The 20,109-nt window shown below is 47.5% G+C and overlaps 1 protein-coding gene across 1 annotated transcript in view; it reads left to right on the forward strand.

Moving 5' to 3' along the window:
• sptbn5 (spectrin, beta, non-erythrocytic 5) overlaps nucleotides 1–20,109 on the forward strand; it is an 81,168-nt gene that overhangs the window by 39,128 nt on the left and 21,931 nt on the right. The window contains exons 30-49 of the mRNA XM_032499798.1: nucleotides 595–704; nucleotides 1,439–1,529; nucleotides 1,609–1,725; nucleotides 2,671–2,828; nucleotides 3,511–3,643; nucleotides 4,543–4,688; nucleotides 5,941–6,055; nucleotides 8,402–8,512; nucleotides 9,291–9,470; nucleotides 10,498–10,695; nucleotides 11,443–11,592; nucleotides 11,768–11,872; nucleotides 13,050–13,238; nucleotides 13,686–13,841; nucleotides 14,065–14,256; nucleotides 15,533–15,628; nucleotides 15,905–16,026; nucleotides 16,354–16,468; nucleotides 17,139–17,252; nucleotides 19,463–19,578. Coding sequence (XP_032355689.1) covers nucleotides 595–704; nucleotides 1,439–1,529; nucleotides 1,609–1,725; nucleotides 2,671–2,828; nucleotides 3,511–3,643; nucleotides 4,543–4,688; nucleotides 5,941–6,055; nucleotides 8,402–8,512; nucleotides 9,291–9,470; nucleotides 10,498–10,695; nucleotides 11,443–11,592; nucleotides 11,768–11,872; nucleotides 13,050–13,238; nucleotides 13,686–13,841; nucleotides 14,065–14,256; nucleotides 15,533–15,628; nucleotides 15,905–16,026; nucleotides 16,354–16,468; nucleotides 17,139–17,252; nucleotides 19,463–19,578 — 2,714 coding nt within the window. The remainder of the gene's footprint in view (nucleotides 1–594; nucleotides 705–1,438; nucleotides 1,530–1,608; nucleotides 1,726–2,670; nucleotides 2,829–3,510; nucleotides 3,644–4,542; nucleotides 4,689–5,940; nucleotides 6,056–8,401; nucleotides 8,513–9,290; nucleotides 9,471–10,497; nucleotides 10,696–11,442; nucleotides 11,593–11,767; nucleotides 11,873–13,049; nucleotides 13,239–13,685; nucleotides 13,842–14,064; nucleotides 14,257–15,532; nucleotides 15,629–15,904; nucleotides 16,027–16,353; nucleotides 16,469–17,138; nucleotides 17,253–19,462; nucleotides 19,579–20,109) is intronic.

Consider the following 20,109-nt stretch of genomic DNA (forward strand, 5'->3'; position numbering starts at 1 on the left):
TGGATATGATTTTACTGTAGAATTCTGTAAAGTTCATTGTAACCTTGTTGACGTGAAAACATCACAGTAGTCTAAGTATTACTGTAGAATCACAATATGGCCACTATAGTACTGTAAATAGGACAGTAAAGTACTGTGTTTTTACAGTAAGACAGAGACAGATAGAAAGGTAGAATGAAAGACAGAAAGACCGACATCAAGAAAGACAGAGACAGACAGAACGACAGGAAGACAGATGGAAAGGTAGAAGGAAAGAATGAATCACAGTATTCAAAGCATTACGGTAATAAATCCTAATATATCCACTACAGTACTGTAAGTAGTACAGTAAACTACTGTGTTTTTACTTTTTATCTTATGTTGTGTGTAATTGTTTTGTATTTTACGATAAATACATAAAATACTGTAAATGGAAGTACCTATTGTACCTTTACTGTGAAAAGAATTCACAGGAACTTCCTGGACAACCGTTACAGGAAGTTACTGTGAATATTACCTTAAATTTGCTACAAAGGGCGAGTTCTGACACATTTTATTTCATATGTCAGTCTTTTTTAAACCAAACACCATCTTAACCGTGACGTGTTCCCCCAGGAGCTGCAGGCGGAGGTGGTCGCCCACCGAAAACACCTGAACCACGTCCTGGAGAAGGGGCGGGGCCTGGCCACATCCAGCCAATCAGACGCAGAGGAGGTGCTCCAGAGGTGACGTGGTGGTTCTCCGCAGGGTGATTCAGACAGTAGGCTCGTTGGAGATGAGCCGAGTTGGCGCAGCCCGTTGCATGCTGGGTAGATTTGTGTCCGTCTCGATCCCGACACGTGGGCAGCGATGACCTCACGGGATCGAGGCGGCCGCCGGTTTGATTGCCAGGCGGCGCGGCCGGTTTTCACCGACTGCATCACCCAGGCGGACCCTGAGCATGCTGGGACATGTCGGCCTCTCAGCTGATCCAACAGCTGATTGGTTCAGAATCGACTCACCATGATGACGTTTTATACAAACCTTGCATTGATTTTGAATCGAAGGGATTTAACTGCCCTTAGTCTGATTCAAAGGGTTATTCTGCACAACCTGTGAGCCTGTTAATTACCATCAGATCTCATGTAGAGCATGATGAGACCTACTCTGTCTTAATTAAAACACCTGGAGACTGAGTACCAGCTGATATGTTGGTCTGATTAGATTTCATATGAAATCAGAATCTGACCTAACAGGATGTGAGTGTCTCTGTGACTTCCTGTCCAGCCTGAAGGCGGTTGGATTCGGCTGGAAACTGTCCGACTTTACCGCAGCTTTTTGTCCCCCCCCCCACCCCCCACTGCTGCCGCCTGCTCTTGTCCACTTTACAGACAAGGACCAGTTCATCTCCAACGAGCCCAGTGTTACTGTCGGAGTTCCTGTCCTCCTGATGTCTTAATAACGGACTCTGTGTTTCCAGGTGCGCACAGCTGAGTGAGGAGTGGGAGGAGCTAGAGGACGCGTGCAGCAGGAGGACAGCTCACCTGAGCAAGGCCGTCACCAGAGAACAGGTGAGAGGGAGGGATAGCTAGAGAGGAGGTTGTTATTTTGGATTACTTTTGTCCTGCATGTCTCTCTGAATGTCTTCAGCTGCTGTTGGACTGCTCGGAGCTGGAGTTCAGGCTAACTGAGACTCTCACTCTGGTGAACACCGAAGACGACGGCAAAGACCAACTGGCCACTCAGAGTCTCCTCACCAAACACAAGGTACTCTATCCCGTCTCTGTTAAAAGGCTCCTAAAGCGTCCTCTGGTGGACAGACTATGCAACGCCATCACTAACAAGGACGTTGTAGAGCGTCCTCTGTGTGGACAGACTATGCAACGCCATCACTAACAGGGACGTTTAAGCGTCCTCTGGTGGACAGACTATGCAACGCCATCACTAACAGGGACGTTGTAGAGCGTCCTCTGGTGGACAGACTATGCAACACCATCACTAACAGGACGTTGTAGAGCGTCCTCTGGTGGACAGACTATGCAACCGCCATCACTAACAGGGACGTTGTATAGCGTCCTCTGGGACAGACTATACAACGCCATCACTAACGGGGACGTTGTAGAGCGTCCTCTGGTGGACAGACTATGCAACGCCATCACTAACAGGACGTTGTAGAGCGTCCTCTGGTGGAAGACTATGCAACACCATCACAACAGGGACGTTGTAGAGCGTCCATCTGGTGGACAGACTATGCAACGCCATCACTAACGGGGACGTTGTAGAGCGTCCTCTGGTGGACAGACTATGCAACGCCATCACTAACAGGACGTTGTAGAGCGTCCTCTGGTGGACAGACTATGCAACGCCATCACTAACAGGGACGTTGTAGAGCGTCCTCTGGTGGACAGACTATGCAACGCCATCACTAACAGGACGTTGTAGAGCGTCCTCTGGTGGACAACTATGCAACGCCATCACTAACAGGGACGTTGTAGAGCGTCCTCTGGTGGACAGACTATGCAACGCCATCACTAACAGGGACGTTGTAGAGCGTCCTCTGGGGGACAGACTATGCAACGCCATCACTAACAGGGACAACATAAATATGCAGACTTTGGCTGATAATGCGTTGAATTATATAATCTTATAATCGTGTTTTTCTGGAGGGACGGGTCCTTTATGATCAGTGTCCTGATGATTCCTTGGCTGCAGGTGTTAGAGGACCAGTTGGAGGTGCTGCAGGTGGAGGTGGAGGACTTGGGAGACCAGGTGGAGCAGGCGGTCCAGACCTGGACCCTGGAGGAGCTCCGCAGGCCCTACAGTCGCCTCAGCAGCCTGAACCAGCAGCTGCAGCACCAGGCGGCTTGCAGGTAAATACTCATTCTGGTCTTACAGGACTCTGCAGAGCTCCACCCCCCCCCCCCCATTCTCCACCGGGGGCGTATTTGGAAACTCGACTGACTGGGCTCTCGCTGGTATTTGGACTCGGACTTGACTCGGTCTCGCTTGTATTTGGACTCGGACTTGTTTTGGTCTCGCTGGTATTTGGACTCTGACTTGTCTCGGTCTCGCTGGTATTTGGACTCGGACTTGTCTCTGACTCGCTAGTATTTGGACTCGGACTTCTCTCGGTCTTGCCAGATCTGGCTTCTGGTCTGGACCAAGTCCAGGTGTCTTTATGATGTTGATAATAATATTGGAGGGAGAGTGAAACCCAAAATGATTGTCTTGATACTGTCATGCATAAGACCTTTATCCTGTCCTGGACTCGGTCTTGACTCAAGACTCAAACATGCAGGAAATGGTCGCAGGTGGGATTTGAACCCTGGACCTCTGCATCGAGTCATAAACCTCTCAGTACGTGTGCGCCCGCTCTACCACTGAACCAACCCGGTTGCCACGGTGACGGCTGATTAACCACAGTCACGTGGTCCAGCCTTTAGAGGACGTCGAGACGATATTTGGGACTTTTTTGCTTTCTCGCCCCAGTTCCAGTTTATTAAAACCTTGTGGGGCTAACTCCACCCGTTGACTTCCCCTTCCTCCCTGCAGGGGTCAGAGGTTACAGGAAGTCCTCCGTCTCCACGAGTTCAGCCGAGAGGCGCTGGACTTGGAGGACTGGATGACCCGCCAGAGACCGACAGCCGAGTCCCAGGACCTGGGCAACGACTACCAACACGTACAGGTGCGACCTGACGGGCTCATATTGTCCCTGTGTGTGTGTGTGTGTGTGTGTGTGTGTGTGTGTGTGTGTGTGTGTGTGTGTGTGTGTTGTGTGTGTGTGTGTTATGTGTATGTGTTGTGTATGTGTATGTGTGTGTGTGTGTGTGTTTTGTGTGTGTGTGTATGTGTATGTGTATGTGGTGTGTGTGTGTGTGTGTTGTGTGTGTGTGTGTGTGTGTGTGTATATATATATATATATTGGTTGTGCCAAGGACAGCAACTTAATCTTCGTGTTGTCTTCACGCCAACCTTCAAATTCAAAAAAAGAGTAAATATTTCAAAATAAAAGCCTTCTACAAAGGTTTTGGTCATCATTTTTGACCATTTTGTGTCTTTCCCCCAATGATTTTGTCACTTTTTCAACAATTTTAGACTTTTTCTGAGCCTTTTGGACTTTTCTGTGTTTTTCCCCAAATTTTTAGTTTTTTTTACATTTTTCACTTTTTTTTTTTTACATTTTCGTCATTTTGTTCAGCAATTTTTCACTTTTTTGCCATGTTTTTTAAATTTATAAAACATTTTTTTTACATTTTCCACAGTTTAGCCACTTTTATTGACATTTGTCTTTTTAATTTTTTTTTACATCTGTCACTTTGTGTATATACACACACACACACACACACACACACACACACACACACACACACACACACACACACACACACACACACACCAGTCTATGGATGAAGATAATGTGATCGTTGGCTCTGTTTAATGAAACAAAAAAAGGATCTGATGGTGATGAAGGTGATGAAAGTAAAGATGACACGGTGAAGTAACCGTTGCTGTGTGTGTGTGTGTGTGTGTGTGTGTGTGTGTGTGTGTGTGTGTGTGTGTGTGTGTGTGTGTGTTATGTTGCAGCTGCTGCGGGGGAAGTTCGAAGGTTTCCTGAAGCAGCTGGAAGTCGGAGACGAGAGACTGCAGAGCTGCAGCGAGCTGGCTGCTCCGCTGCTCCGCAACAAGCACCCGCAGAGACCTGCAGTCCGAGAGGCGCTGCAGCGGCTCAGGTAGCACCCAGCTGCAGCTCAGGGGGCACCCAGCTGCAGCTCAGGTAGCACCCAGCTGCAGCTCAGGTAGCACCCAGCTGCAGCTCAGGGCACCCAGCTGCAGCTCAGGTAGCACCCAGCTGCAGCTCAGGGGGCACCCAGCTGCAGCTCAGGTAGCACCTAGCTGCAGCTCAGGTAGCACCCAGCTGCAGCTCAGGGGGCACCCAGCTGCAGCTCAGGTAGCACCCAGCTGCAGCTCAGGGGCACCCAGCTGCAGCTCAGGTAGCACCCAGCTGCGGCTCAGGTAGCACCCAGCTGTTTGTACCCTTCCTCTCCAGGGACGGTCTCCTGGATGAGTGTGTTTTTAGGCCAAGTTCAAATCCCTGTTACTAAAAAAAAAAGCTTCAGAAACGCTGCAAAAAACATCTACAAAAACATCACAAAACGTGACAAAAAAATGTTGAAAAAATGACAAGAAAAGACGGGAAAAGTGTCAAATGTCAAAAGAACAACTCAACATTTGACCCAGAAAAACCAACAGTTGCAACAGGCAGACAACACGAGGGTTAAAGGATTTTTTAATTGAAGCATTAAGATCAATTTCCAAAAGATGATATTTTTTATTCCTCTTTTTAATCAGCTTTAGCTCAGGTTCCATTACTCATAAGCAGCGCTGTAAACGCCGTTTTTAAAGGTTTCTACATCAGAAATCTGGAATTCTTTCTTCCAAATTGTCCAAATATTACAGGGATGGTTCCATATACCGCTTGAAGGATCAGGTCACTACTTTAGGGAATTTTGGGTGTTTTTATTTCCCCCAAATTCTGTTTTTGACAAAAGACAAAAAAATGCTATAATGTCATATAAATGAGGTTTCTTGACCATGAATTGGAAACAGGAAACAGTGTAAACTAGTGGTGATGTGTTGGTGATAGTGATGGGGAGGGGACAGAAATGAAGAAAGGGTTGAAAAAAGCATCAAAAAGTATCTTGTATCGCGTCGAAAAAAAGTTGAAAAAGCGTTTTAAAAAAAGCGTTAAAAGGGTGGTGCTGATGGTAGGGTTACAAAAATGAAGAAAGGGTTGAAAAAAACGCCCAAAAGTGATAAAGAGTATCTCAAACGTGTCAAAAAAGCGATAGAAATGTGTCCAAAAACTGTTGATTTCTGTTGACGTCTGTCCCAGAGGAGAGGGAAACATAGGGACCGCTTTTATTTTGGCGGTGCAGCGCTGGGCTCCACTTTGTGTTCATTCTGCCGTGTGTTTGCCTGCAGTGCATGCTGGGAGGATTTGAAGGGCGTGGCCCGGGAGCGCCGGGACCGGCTGCAGCGAGCCGAGGAGTGTTACCGCTTCTACCAAGACCTGAACGACGCCCTGACCCTCATCAAGGTGCAGCCTCCATCACACAAATTATTATTGTTATTATTATTATTCTGGTCCAGCCTCATAATACAGTTATGACCCTGTAGATGAGCAGAATATGGGCCCTTTAATAATAATAATATGGGCCCTTTAATAATAATATGGGCCCTTTAATAATAATAATATGGGCCCTTTAATAATAATATGGGCCCTTTAATAACAATAATATGGGCCCTTTAATAATAATACTAATACTGGGCCTTTAAGAATAATATGGGTCCTTTAATTATAATTCAATTCAATTAAATTTATTTATAGTATCAATTCATAACAAGAGTTATCTCAAGACCCTTTACAGATAGACCAGGTCTAGACCACACTCCAGAATTTACAAGGACCCAACAGTTCTAGTAGTCTCCTCCAGAGCAGCAACAGGGCCACAGTGGAGAGGAAAAACTCCTTTTAGGAAGAAACCTGGGACAGACCCAGACCCAGGCCCAGGCCGAGACCTAGACCCAGACCCAGTCCCTGACCCAGACCCAGGCTCTTGGTAGGCGGTGTCTGACGGGCCGGTTGGGGTTAGAATGAAGAGTGGAAATAACAAAAATAGAAAAAATATTAGTTTGTAGTAGTTCATGGCATAGCAGGGCACAGCAGGACGTAGCAGGACGTAGCAGGGTGTAGCAGGACACAGCAGGACGTAGCAGGACGTAGCAGGACGTTGCAGGACGCAGCAGGACGTAGCAGGGTGTAGCAGGACGTAGCAGGACGTAGCAGGGTGTAGCAGGACGTAGCAGGACGTAGCAGGACGTAGCAGGGCGTAGCAGGGTGTAGCAGGACGTAGCAGGACGTAGCAGGACGTAGCAGGACGTAGCAGGGCACTGCAGTGTAGCAGTTGAACATGGCACCGCAGAACGTGTAGCGGGACCATGGCGACAGCTGCTACCCTGATTTTGGAGCCTCTCTGATCCAAGGGAACATGCTGGGAAAAAAGAACATAAGGACTCCGGGGAATGACTCCCCAGAGCTAGGTTAGTAACTAGGTTAGTAACTAAGTTAATAACTAGGTTAGTAACTAGGTTATTAACTAAGTTAATAACTAGGTTAGTAACTAGGTTAGTAACTAGGTTAGTAAGGGTTGTTGAGGGTGCGCAAACACGACCACATCACCCCCATCCTCAAATCTCTCCACTGGCTTCCTGTGTCTCTCAGGATTGAGTACAAGGTCTCCCTCCTCACCCATCAGTGCATCCACGGTGAAGCCCCCCCCTACCTCAAGGAACTTCTCACCCCTCAGACCTCTACCCGGACCCTCCGATCTGCCTCAGGTTATCTCCTGAAACCTCCCAGGACAAAGCTCCGTACTATGGGAGATCGGGCTTTCTGCTCAGCGGCTCCCAGACTGTGGAATGCTCTCCCTGACCACCTGAGGACACCACAGACTGGAGACCTGAGGACACCACAGACTGGAGACCTGAGGACACCACAGACTGACCACCTGAGGACACCACAGACTGGAGACCTGAGGACACCACAGACTGTGGATTATTTTAAACGTGGCCTTAAAACCCACCTTTTTAGGAGAGCTTATGACTGATCTCTTGCCCTTTTCTACATTGTTTTTTTATTATTTTATTTTCATGCTCCATGGTTTATTTATACTTACTTTTCTTTTTTTTCATGTAGCACTTTGAGATTTTTGCAAATATAGGCTTATAAATTAATTTTATTTAATTATTATATTATTATTATTAGTAAACTAGGTTGGTAAACGATTTATGGTATATGGATGCACATAAATGAAAAGATAGAAGATAGAGGAGAGAGGAGCTCAGTCCCAGCTGTTAAAATAACAGATAATAAGAAGACAGGGAAAGAGAGGACCCTGGTCAGGCTAAAACTCTCCAACGGATCCATACCTAGTCTAGAACTCTCCTAACGGATGCCATCCTCGTCTAGAACTTCCTCAACCGGATCCCATCCCTCTGTCTAGAACTCTCCTCAACCGGATCCCATCCCTCTGTCTAGAACTCTCCCAACCGGATCACCATCCCTCTGTCTAGAACTCTCCTCAACCGGATCCCATCCCTCTGTCTAGAACTCTCCTCAACCGGATCACATCCCTCTGTCTAGAACTCTCCTCAACCGGATCCCATCCCTCTGTCTAGAACTCTCCTCAACCGGATCCCATCCCTCTGTCTAGAACTCTCCCTAGCTGGATCGGGCTGTATGCCAAGTCTCCCTCTAGTTTTATTATATTCTTGATTATATGATAGATAAATATGACAACCATGACGAGAATATGGGCCCTTTAATAATAATATGGGCCCTTTAATACAGTTAAAGATGTGAACTGCGTGCGTGTCTTTGCAGGAGCGGCAGAAGAGCATCCCTGACGACGTGGCGAAGGATGTGCGAGGCGTGATGTCACAGCTGAGGAAACACGACGCTCTGCTCCACGAGCTCGCCGTCACCGAGCAACAGGTAACCACGGCAACCAGTCTCAGGGCTGCTGAAGGAGGAAGTTGTGTATCTGGCCAAAAATGATTCAGATTCCACCAAACATGACCCAGTTGTTCCTTAAAGGGGCTGACACGCTTTGTGTTATTGTGTGTGTATTTATTGTGATGTGTTGATGTGTGTATTTGTTTTGTGTGTTGATGTGTGTATTTGTTGTTGTGTGTTGTTGTCGTGTGTTGATGTGTGTATTTGTTGTGGTGTGTTGTTGTGTGTTGATGTGTGTATTTGTGTTGTTGTTGTGTATTTGTTGTTGAGGATGTGTGTATTTGTGTTATTGATGTGTACCTGTGTTGATGTGTGTATTTGTTGTTGTTAATGTGTGTATTTGTTGTGGTGTGTTGATGCGTGTATTTGTGTTATTGATGTGTACCTGTGTTGTTGTTGTGTATGTGTTGTTGTGCGTTGTTGTTGTTGTGTGTTGATGTGTACCTGTGTTGTTGTTGTGTATGTGTTGTGGTGTGTTGATGTGTGTATTTGTGTTGTTGTTGTGTATTTGTTGTGGTGTGTTGTTGTGGTGTGTTGATGTGTGTATTTGTGTTGTTGATGTGTACCTGTGTTGTTGTTGTTGTTTGTGTTGTTGTGTATTTGTTGTTGTGTGTTGATGTGTGTACCTGTGTTGTTGTTGTGTATGTGTTGTTGTGCGTTGTTGTGTGTTGATGTGTGTACCTGTGTTGTTGTTGTGTATTTGTGTTGTTGATGTGTACTTGTGTTGTTGTTGTGTATGTGTTGTTGTGCGTTGCAGTTGCAGCAGCAGCTGGACGCCGTGGACCCCGTCCTGGACCTCTGCTCGCCTCGGCTGAAGCTCCGCCTACAGGAAGTGCAGCAGGAAGTGGTGGAGCAGTGGGAGGAGCTCCGCCTCCACGCCGAGAGACGGAGGGAGGAGCTGACGCTGGCGCGCCAGAGATACGCCTTCCTCAACACGGTAAACACAGCTTACAGTTTTTATATTTTTGTTTTTTATTTCATCAATTTATTTATTTATGTATTTTTACTCATTTACTCATTAAATTTTAAAAAAAAATTATTTTTAAAATTTTAATTTTTTTTAATTTTTTTTTTTAATTTTACTGTTTGAAAAAAAAAAAAATTTTAATTTTTTTAAAATTATTATCCTGTGTCCCTGTTCTCTTCCCGGTCCCTCCAAAAAAAAATTTAATTTAAATTTAAATATATAAATTTTATGTGCAATAATTTCCCTGCAAAATGATGCAGGGCTTGCATGATGTCATAATTCACAGTTTTGTTGCAAAAAAAAAAAAAAAGTCCCAAATATCTGACAAAAGAAGTTAAAAATGTTTTGTTCACTTCACAAAAAGAGCAGCCGTTTTCAATGTTGCCATGGAAACATTATGAAGTGATGTAATTACGCAACAAAGTCCCTTTTTCATTTAACCGCAGTTTTTGCAATTTTTTCCTCCTCCTCCTTTTTACAGTAGAATGCTGTAAAGTACATCACAACCTTGTTGTCCATGACAACATCACCGTAGTCTAAATATTACTGTACAATAATCACAATACAGCCACTATAGTACTGTACATATTACAGTAAACTACTGTACTATTACTTTTTTATGTTGCGTTGTGTGATAATTGTTGTGTATTTTCCAATGAAAACAGAAAATACTGTAAATGGAAGTACATTTAGTACCTTTAGTACATTTAGTACCTTTAGTATCTTTAGTACCTTTAGTACATTTAGTACCTTTAGTACCTTTAGTACCTTTAGTACCTTTAGTACCTTTAGTACATTTAGTACCTTTAGTACCTTTAGTACCTTTAGTACATTTAGTACCTTTACTGTGAAAAGCATTCACAGGAACTTCCAGGACAACCGTTACAGGAAGTTACTGTAAACTTGACGTTAATGTTGTTCCGGTGTGGTAGATACCGGTTTTCGGCGCGTGGAGGACGCGGTCTAACGGCGTGCGTGTCCCTGTCTGTGTCCCCAGGCGCAGGAGTACTTCCTGTGGTGCAGCCAGCTGATTGGTGCGATGGCGGCGGAGGAGACCATCAGCGACGTGGCGACCGCAGACCTGCAGCTGGTCCAGCACCAGCAGCTCTGGGCCCAGATGGAGGCCCGGCACGAGATGTACCAACAGGCCCGGGACCTTGGGGGGCAGCTGCTGGACCGGACCAACAGCAGGGAGGTGAGGACGGAGAGGACCGGGACCAGGTCCAGGTTGGGCTGAGAGAGAGAGACAGACAAAGAGAGACAGACCGAAAGAGACAGAGAGAGACAGACAGAGAGAGACAGACAGACAGAGAGAGACAGACAGAGAGAGACAGACTGAAAGAGACAGAAAGAGACAGAAAGAGACAGAGAGAGACAGACCGAAAGAGACAGAGAGAGACAGAGAGAGACAGAAAGAGACAGAGAGAGACAGACCGAAAGAGACAGAAAGAGACAGAAAAAGACAGAGAGAGACAGACCGAAAGAGACAGAGAGAGACAGAGAGAGACAGACAGAAAGAGACAGAAAGAGACAGAGAGAGACAGACAGAGAGAGAGACAGACCGAAAGAGAGAGACAGAGAGAGAAAGAGAGAGACAGACAGAAAGAGACAGAGAGAGACAGACAGAAAGAGACAGAAAGAGACAGAGAGACAGACAGAGAGAGAGACAGACAGAGAGAGACAGAGAGAAAGAGAGACAGACAGACAGAGAGAGACAGACAGAAAGAGACAGAAAGAGACAGAGAGACAGACAGAGAGAGAGACAGACAGAGAGAGACAGAGAGAAAGAGAGACAGACAGACAGAGAGAGACAGACAGAAAGAGACAGAAAGAGACAGAGAGAGACAGAGAGACAGACAGACAGACGCAGTGCGCTGCGTGCCTGTGTCTCCAGGTGGGGGAGACCCCGGTGTAACCCCTGCGTACCTGTGTCTCCTCCCAGGTGAGGGAGAAGCTGGCGTCCCTGCAGGCGGAGCGGGACAGACTGGAGGACCAGTGGACCCAGAAGCAGAGCTGGTTGGAGAGCGTCCACCTGGAGCAGGTCTTCTACAGAGACGCAAACAGCATGGACAAGATGTCCAGCTCCCAGGAGGTAAACTCTATTAATATAATAATAATGGTCCAAAATTATGTGAAATGGCATTTTGTTTACCTGATGAAGAGCCCCAAGTCCCCCCCCCCCCCCCCACACACACACCTGAGGACAACCCTGCTGTGTGTTAAGACCTGACCTTCAGCCCCTGACCGCTGGTTCGATCCCCCCACAGGTCCTGCTGCAGAACGGCACTCTGGGAAACACGGTGGACGAGACCGAGGGTTTGATCAAACGCCACGAAGCTTTCGAGAAGCTGCTCAGCTCGCAGGAGGACAAGGTCTGCAGGGGTCATGTGTCCCCCTAGGGGTACTTTAGGAGGACAAGGTCTGCAGCGGTCATGTGTCCCCCCAGGGGTACTTTAGGAGGACAAGGTCTGCAGGGGTCATGTGTCCCCCTAGGGGTACTTTAGGAGGACAAGGTCTGCAGGGGTCATGTGTCCCCCTAGGGGTACTTTGGAGGACAAGTTCTGCAGGGGTCATGTGTCCCCCTAGGGGTACTTTGGAGGACAAGGTCTGCAGGGGTTTTGTGTCCCCCTAGGGGTACTTTGGAGGACAAGGTCTGCAGGGGTTTTGTGTCCCCCTAGGGGTACTTTGGAGGGAAGGTCTGCAGGGGTCATGTGTCCCCCTAGGGGTACTTTGGAGGACAAAGTCTGCAGGGGTTATGTGTCCCCCTAGGGGTACTTTGGAGGGGAAGGTCTGCAGGGGTCATGTGTCCCCCTAGGGGTACTTTGGAGGACAAGGTCTGCAGGGGTTTTGTGTCCCCCTAGGGGTACTTTGGAGGGGAAGGTCTGCAGGGGTCATGTGTCCCCCTAGGGGTACTTTGGAGGACAAAGTCTGCAGGGGTTATGTGTCCCCCTAAGGGTACTTTGGAGGGGAAGGTCTGCAGGGGTCATGTGTCCCCCTAGGGGTACTTTAGAGGACAAAGTCTGCAGGGGTTATCTGTCCCCCTTGGGGTACTTTGGAAGACAAGGTCTGCAGGGGTTTTGTGTCCCCCTAGGGGTACTTTGGAGGACAAGGTCTGCTCTTCTGGTGGAGCTTTATTTTGAAAGGGTGTAAAACAGGGCCAGGAAGAGTTTTACATCCACTAGAAACACAGATGAGATACTGTAGAGCAGTGCTTCTGGAGGGGGTATGTGTACCCCTAGGGGTACTTTGGAGGACTGCAGGGGGTAGGTGTCCCCTTAGGGGTACTTTGGAGGACTGCAGGGGGTAGGTGTCCCCTTAGGGGTACTTTGGAGGACTGCAGGGAGTATGTGTAAGGCCTTTAGTTTATACAAAATTCTCACGAGGTCTTAAAAATTCTTCATGTCAAAAATTATGAACTTTCCCTCCCTCCCTTGCTCCCCCTCTCTCTCCCCCTCCCTCTCTCTCCCCCTCCCTTGCTCCCCCCTCTCTCTCCCCCTCCCTCTCTCCTCCCCCTCCCTCTCTTTCTCCCTCCCTCCCTCCCCCCCTCAGCTGTCCTCTCTGAAGGATCTGTCCGAGCGGCTAAGGAAGCAGCTGAGCCGCGAGAAGAGCCGATTGGTCAAAGCCAAACTCAAAGCCCTCCTCCAGCGACGGGACAGGATCAGGGAGCTGTCCGTCAAACGCAGGAAGGAGCTGGAGCTCTGCAGGAGGCTGTGCATCTTCAACCGAGACGTTACCGAGGTACCGGTATACTATATATATATACTATGTACATATACAGTATTAGGGACCACTAAGGTCTATATAAAGAGACTTCAGATACAGTATTAGGGGACCACTAAGGTCTATATAAAGAGACTTCAGATACAGTATTAGGGGACCACTAAGGTCTATATAAAAGAGACTTCAGATGCAGTATTAGGGGACCACTAAGGTCTATATAAAGAGACTTCAGATGCAGTATTAGGGACCACTAAGGTCTATATAAAGAGACTTCAGATGCAGTATTAGGGACCACTAAGGTCTATATAAAAGAGACTTCAGATACAGTATTAGGGGACCACTAAGGTCTATATAAAGAGACTTCAGATACAGTATTGGGGGACCACTAAGGTCTATATAAAGAGACTTCAGATACAGTATTAGGGGACCACTAAGGTCTACGTGAACCTGTCTGTGTGTCTTCAGGCCGAGGAGTGGGCGTCTGAGCGGAGGCAGAAGATGGCGGAGGACGGGAAAGCCGACCTCAGCACTCTTCAGGCCAAGATGAAGCTTCTCCAGAAACATCAGGTGTTCGAGGCCGAGATCCTGGCGCACAGAGAGACCATCAGCGCCGTGCTGCAGGTGAGGTCCCATGTCTGCAGCGCTCCATGACATCACCTCGTTGTACCTCCGCCCTGAGTTCAGACTTTCAGGCTTTTTTGTAGCTGGATCTATCAGTTGTTGCGTGTGGATCACGTTGAATCGGCAAAAAACTGTAGAAGTGTGTCTACTCGTTTGACAAAATAACATAATGTAAGAAATTGTCTTCAAAGTTCAGGGTCAGACTGTCTTCTTGTGTCTCCAGGCCGGAGACGAGCTGGTTTCCCTTCGACACCCCAGGTCCAAGGAGGTGAAGAGGAGCGCCGCCGCCCTGCAGCGCCACTGGGAGGAGCTAAAGGAGGCCCTGGCCACCCGGGGGAAAGATCTGGAGGACAACAGAGACTTGCTGGAGTTCCTGCAGAAAGTGGAAGAGGTGGAGGCCTGGATCAGACATAAGGTAAGAGACTGAGGGAGGAGTTATGAGGTAGATGACCGGGGGAGGAGACATGAGGTAGGTGACTGAGGGAGGAGTTGTGAGGTAGAAGACCGGGGGAAGAGACATGAGGTAGGAGACCGGGGGAGGAGACATGAGGTAGGAGACCGGGGGAGGAGACATGAGGTAGGAGACTGGGAGGAGACATAAGGTAGGAGACAGGGGAAGAGACATAATATAGGAGACAGGGGAGGAGACGTTAGGTAGGAGACTGGGAGGAGACGTAAGGTAGGAGACAGGGGAGGAGACACAAGGTAGGAGACAGGGGAGGAGACATAAGGTTGGAGACATAAGGTAATATCCTGACCAGGACGGGACGTGAAAAGGTTTTCTCCAGTTCGTCTGGGAAGCTGCACTTTTGCTTTGGCATTTTTTGTTATGTCTGATCTGCTCCCTGTCTGATCTTCTCCTTGTCTGATCTTCTCCTTGTCTGATCTTCTCCTTGTCTGATCTTCTCCTTGTCTGATCTGCTCCACTGTCTGATCTGCTCTCTGTCTGATTTGCTCCCTGTCAGATTTGCTCCCTGTTGGATCTGCTCCCTGTCAGATCTGCTCCCTGTCTGATCTGCTCCCTGTCTGATGTGCTCCATGTCTGATCTGCTCCCTGTATGTTCTCCGTGTCTGATCTGCTCCCTGTATGTTCTCCCTGTCTGATCTGCTCCCTGTATGTTCTCCGTGTCTGATCTGCTCCCTGTATGTTCTCCGTGTCTGATCTGCTCCCTGTATGTTCTCCGTGTCTGATCTGCTCCCTGTATGTTCTCCCTGTCTGATCTGCTCCCTGTATGTTCTCCGTGTCTGATCTGCTCCCTGTATGTTCTCCGTGTCTGATCTGCTCCCTGTATGTTCTCCGTGTCTGATCTGCTCCCTGTATGTTCTCCCTGTCTGATCTGCTCCCTGTATGTTCTCCCTGTCTGATCTGCTCCCTGTATGTTCTCCGTGTCTGATCTGCTCCCTGTATGTTCTCCCTGTCTGATCTGCTCCCTGTCACAGAGCGTCCTATCGGGAATTACATAACGCAACAAAGTACCGTAGTACTGTGTGCAAAGCGTCAGTCAATTTAAGTCTTTGCTCAATGGTCCCATGAAAAACAGTGAAAACAGGACATTGTCATGAATTTATAACCCCCCCCCCGTGTGGACATTGGTCCCCCTAGTTTACAGCATGTTCCACCATGAGGTGGATGTGTAATGTCTGTCCCCGCCCTGTGTGTAATATCTGTCCCCGTCCTGTGTGTGTTGCAGGAGGTGATGATCAACGTCGGAGACGTCGGGAAGGATTACGAACACGGACTTCAGCTGCTGAAGAAACTCGGAGAGTTCAGGGGAACTGGAGAAGGGGTGAGGGGACATCTTCTTGTGTCTTCTGTCCTCTGGGACAGGAAGATGAATATAGTTGAGTTGAGGACAAAACGAGATATTTGAGGAAATTATCTTGGGCTTTTTGGGAGACTCTGATCCACATTTTATGTGGTAGGATGATTTCTTGGGGTATAAGGGAGCAGGATGCCTACTAGATGCCTGTATAAATATGTACATGTATAAATATGAATATGTAAAAATATGAATATGTATAAATCTGCTTATGAAGACACTGAAGGTGTATTTGATGTTTAGGACGTGACGGTGGACGACGCTCACATCACGGCCATCAACAGCCTGGCGGCGAGACTGGAGACGAGACGGAGCGCCGATGACCTGGTGACGGTTCGCCGGAGGAGACAGCAGCTCAACGACAGGTAGGACAACAATGGCTGCCCCCCCCCCCCCCCCTCCCCCCCCGATAGGCTGCCACTGGCCAATGGAAGGAGAGGGCAGGTCTGAGGCCTAGTTAGCATTTCTTTAACTGTCTAAGGTTAGCACATTAGATGCTAACGAGAGACTTCTGTAATGTCAACCCAGTAAAAATGGACCTAATTAACAAAGTTGGTTCACTGCTAGCTTAGCTACAAGTTAGCTTCAAACACAACGAAAATCCGGATTAAATCTGCAGCTTTCATCCCTTTAAGAAAGAAAACCTCTTCTGTGACGTCGGCTGGTTGAATGTTTTCTGGTTCCTCCTCCAGGTGGAGCAGGTTTCACGGAGATCTGCACAGTTACAGGAGGAAGCTGGAGGGGGCGCTGGTGGTCCACGGTCTGATCCGGGAGCTGGAGGAGGTCCGAGACCGGGCCAACGAGAAGGTCAGTCCCCCGACCCCTTAGAGCTGAGACTACAGCGGGATCCAGGTCCTGGGGAGGCTCCGTGGCCTGGCGGTCACACACGTTGGTGTGTGTGTCGGTCTCTTTAAGGGAATAGCAAAGCCGACATGTGTGTAGTTGTGTGTGTGTCTGTGTGTGTTTGTGTGTGTGTGTGTGTGTGCGTGTGTTTGTGTCTTTGCGTGTCTGTCTGTTGGTCTGTGTGTGTGTGTGTGTGTGCATGCATGCGCATGTGTGTGTGTGTGTGTGTGTGTTTGTATGTGTGTGCGGGCTGTGGGACGTCAGGCTACGGCGTCGGGTTAGTGTCTCCACGTAGACATGAAACATGCCTAACATACAGGGTGTGTGTGTGTGTGTGTGTGTGTGTGTGTCTGTCTCTGTGTGTGTGTGTGTGTGTGTGTGTCTGTCTCTGTGTGTCTGTGAGTGACTGTGTGTGTGTGTGTGTGTGTGTCTCTGTCTCCGTGTGTGTGTGTCTCTGTGTGTGTGTGTGTGTGTGTGTGTGTGTCTGTCTCTGTGTGTCTGTGAGTGACTGTGTGTGTGTGTGTGTGTGTGTCTCTGTCTCCGTGTGTGTGTGTCTCTGTGTGTGTGTGTGTGTGTGTGTGTGTGTGTGTGTCTGTGTCTGTGTGTGTTTTTTTGTGTGTGTGTGTGTGTGTAGATGCTACTGCTGCAGGGTCAGGACTGCGGGTCTGACGTGGACTCCGTGGAGAATCTGATGCGACGCCACGAGGAGACAGAGCGAGAGGCCGGCGTCATCCAGGAGAGGTCAAAGGTCAGTCACAGAGGAGAGGTCAAAGGTCAGATACAGAGGAGAGGTCAAAGGTCAGTCACAGAGGAGAGGTCAAAGGTCAGATACAGAGGAGAGGTCAAAGGTCAGTCACAGAGGAGAGGTCAAAGGTCAGATACAGAGGAGAGGTCAAAGGTCAGTTACAGTAGTAAAAACTAAAAAATTCCGCAGAAATGTTATCAGTAAGCCTCCTACTTGGTGCACATGCAAATATCAATAAAACTTAATAACAAATAATAAGTTATTAACCCTTCAGAGATATAACTTTTAAAAACCTATTTAAGACGTTAGGACGTGTGTGTGTGTCTGTGTGTGTGTGTGTGTGTGTGTGTTTGTGTGTGTGTGTTTGTGTTTGTCTGTGACAGAGGGAGACAGATAGATGTCGACAGACAGACATACAGAGTACGGTTGCCTGGTTACTAAGAACCAATAGGAAGCCTTTCATCTCTGTGATGTCATCTCTTTGATCTGTAATCAGTTGACGACGCACCTGGCACCTGCTGTCACCAGCTACTCAGACACTGAACAAGCTCTCAAACAAATGATCATATCATCAAAGGGAAGCTAGCTATCAATAAAATAAGGTTCTCGTGGGCACCAGAAGGCCTTTGTGAACGTATTGATATAACATTCATGTGGATAAAGTTATGAATGTGAACGTATTGATATAATATTCATGTAGATAAAGTTATAAATGTGGGCGTATCAGCGATGTAAAAAAGGTCTTCGCTCTGCGTTCTGCTCAGAAATGTGGACGATGTTTAACATGGCCGTGGATGGAGGAGGATTGCATATCATGTCGCATACATGATCACAATGGCTGAAACTAGACAAGAATACCTACGTTTTGATGTATAAATTGTCCATGAGAAGTTATAGAGAGAACCAAGATGATTTCTTTAATCCCCCCCCCTCAGTCCTCCACTCTAGCCTCAACATTCACCACATACACACACATCGGAAAATCTGAGCCGGTCTGAAAACGGGACGATACGTAAACTGGGATTTGAGGGAAACCGTGCTTGGTATCTGAACGCCCATTCAGCCCAATAAACACCAAAGTCTTGTCTTCGGTTTAAACTTTTAATCACGTTTCTACGTTAAAGTATGGCGACACAGCCCGGTCCCAAAGAGGGGGGGTTTGGAGCGATGTTGAGTGAGTTCCCGAATATTTCCCATTCAAGTCAATGAGAAATTTTTCACAGTTTTTCACCGATTTTGAGAAAAAAACCGCGCGGCAAATCTCTTAGAAAAGTCATAGCCCACCATTCCCGATCATTACACATGTTTTGATGTATTTTGTGTGCGCGTGTTGGCAACGCTCCGTTACTAGTAGTGGGACAAAAACCTGGCGGAAGAATAATAATACGAATGGGCAATAATAGTCAATCTGAATGAGGGTCAGCTTGGTTATCTTTAAATAATAAAATGTTCAAAAACCCCACTGTCTGTGAAGTACATACGCTGGAATGTAAGTACATTAACTCTAGTACTGTACTGCAGTCCAGATGTTGAGGTACTTGTACTTTACTGACACTTTCTACTTCTACTCTGCTACATTTCAGACACACACACACACACACACACACACACAAAGAGTCACTCACAGACACACACACACACAAAGAGTCACTCACAGACACACACACACACAAAGAGTCACTCACAGACACACACACACACAAGAGTCACTCACACGACACACACACACACACACCACACACACAGAGTCACAGCACACACACACACACACACACACACACACACAACACACACACACCACAAGGTCATCACACACACACAGCACCACGCACACATGCACGACACACACACACACACACACACACACACACACACACACACACGTTAGAGTCATTCATGATGGTGGTAGAACATGCGCAGATACATGACATGAGTCACGGACGACAACCACACTCAAACACAGACATCCACACCATGACACACCGGTACTGTGATGTGTATTGTATTGATGTGTGTGTGTGTGTAAGCTGTGCTGTAGATGACTGTGTTGTGTTGCTGCACCAGGCCGGTACGACATAGTCCTCCAGACATTCAGTGTGATCGTCAGACCATGAGAGTAACGGGACTGTGACTGAAGATGGACCGGTGGAGTGTGTAGTGGGTGACGGGTAGCCGATTGGTGTGGGTTGCGTGTTTGTGTTGTGTCTACCCAGGCCCGGAAAGATGGTTGTCCAGCCCTTCACTCGATCTGTATGCAGACCAGCTTGAAGAAAGAAACAGAAGAGGTCCAGAAGTCCCGAAACCCTGGTACACCAAAGGGGAGACTCAGGTAACGTCCAGACCAGGTAGACCGGGTAAGCCCGCCCACTCTGCTGGCGGTCTGCAGACCTGCACCTTTAACCCTGGTTTTGTCTCTCAGGTCAAAAACGCACAAAGATTGGACATTTTCATCCCTTTTTCTGACTTTTTTTTAGTTTCCACTTCCACCACCTTACTAGTTTTACTACTTTTTGGAATTCATGGTCAATAACGCTCATTTATCTAGAATTATACCTAATTTTAGAGTTAAAAAAAGCAGAAAATATGAATTATTTGACTAATAGTTAAGATCAGAGGAATGAAAGTGATCAGTTGTGTTTATAAAGAGCGTTGGAAGGAATCCATGTTTGTGGTAATTTGGTTAAAAAGAAACTCATATTTCAGATATAGACATTTATTAAAGGAGGACACCGGGGGGGTTGATGTAACAGCGGTGGGGGGGTTGATGTAACAGCGGTGGGGGGTTGATGTAACAGCGGTGAGGGGGTTGGTGTAACAGCGGTGGGGGGGTTGATGTAACAGCGGTGAGGGGGTTGGTGTA

Source organism: Etheostoma spectabile, chromosome 20 (assembly GCF_008692095.1).
Source record: "Etheostoma spectabile isolate EspeVRDwgs_2016 chromosome 20, UIUC_Espe_1.0, whole genome shotgun sequence".
Lineage (NCBI taxonomy): Eukaryota > Metazoa > Chordata > Actinopteri > Perciformes > Percidae > Etheostoma > Etheostoma spectabile.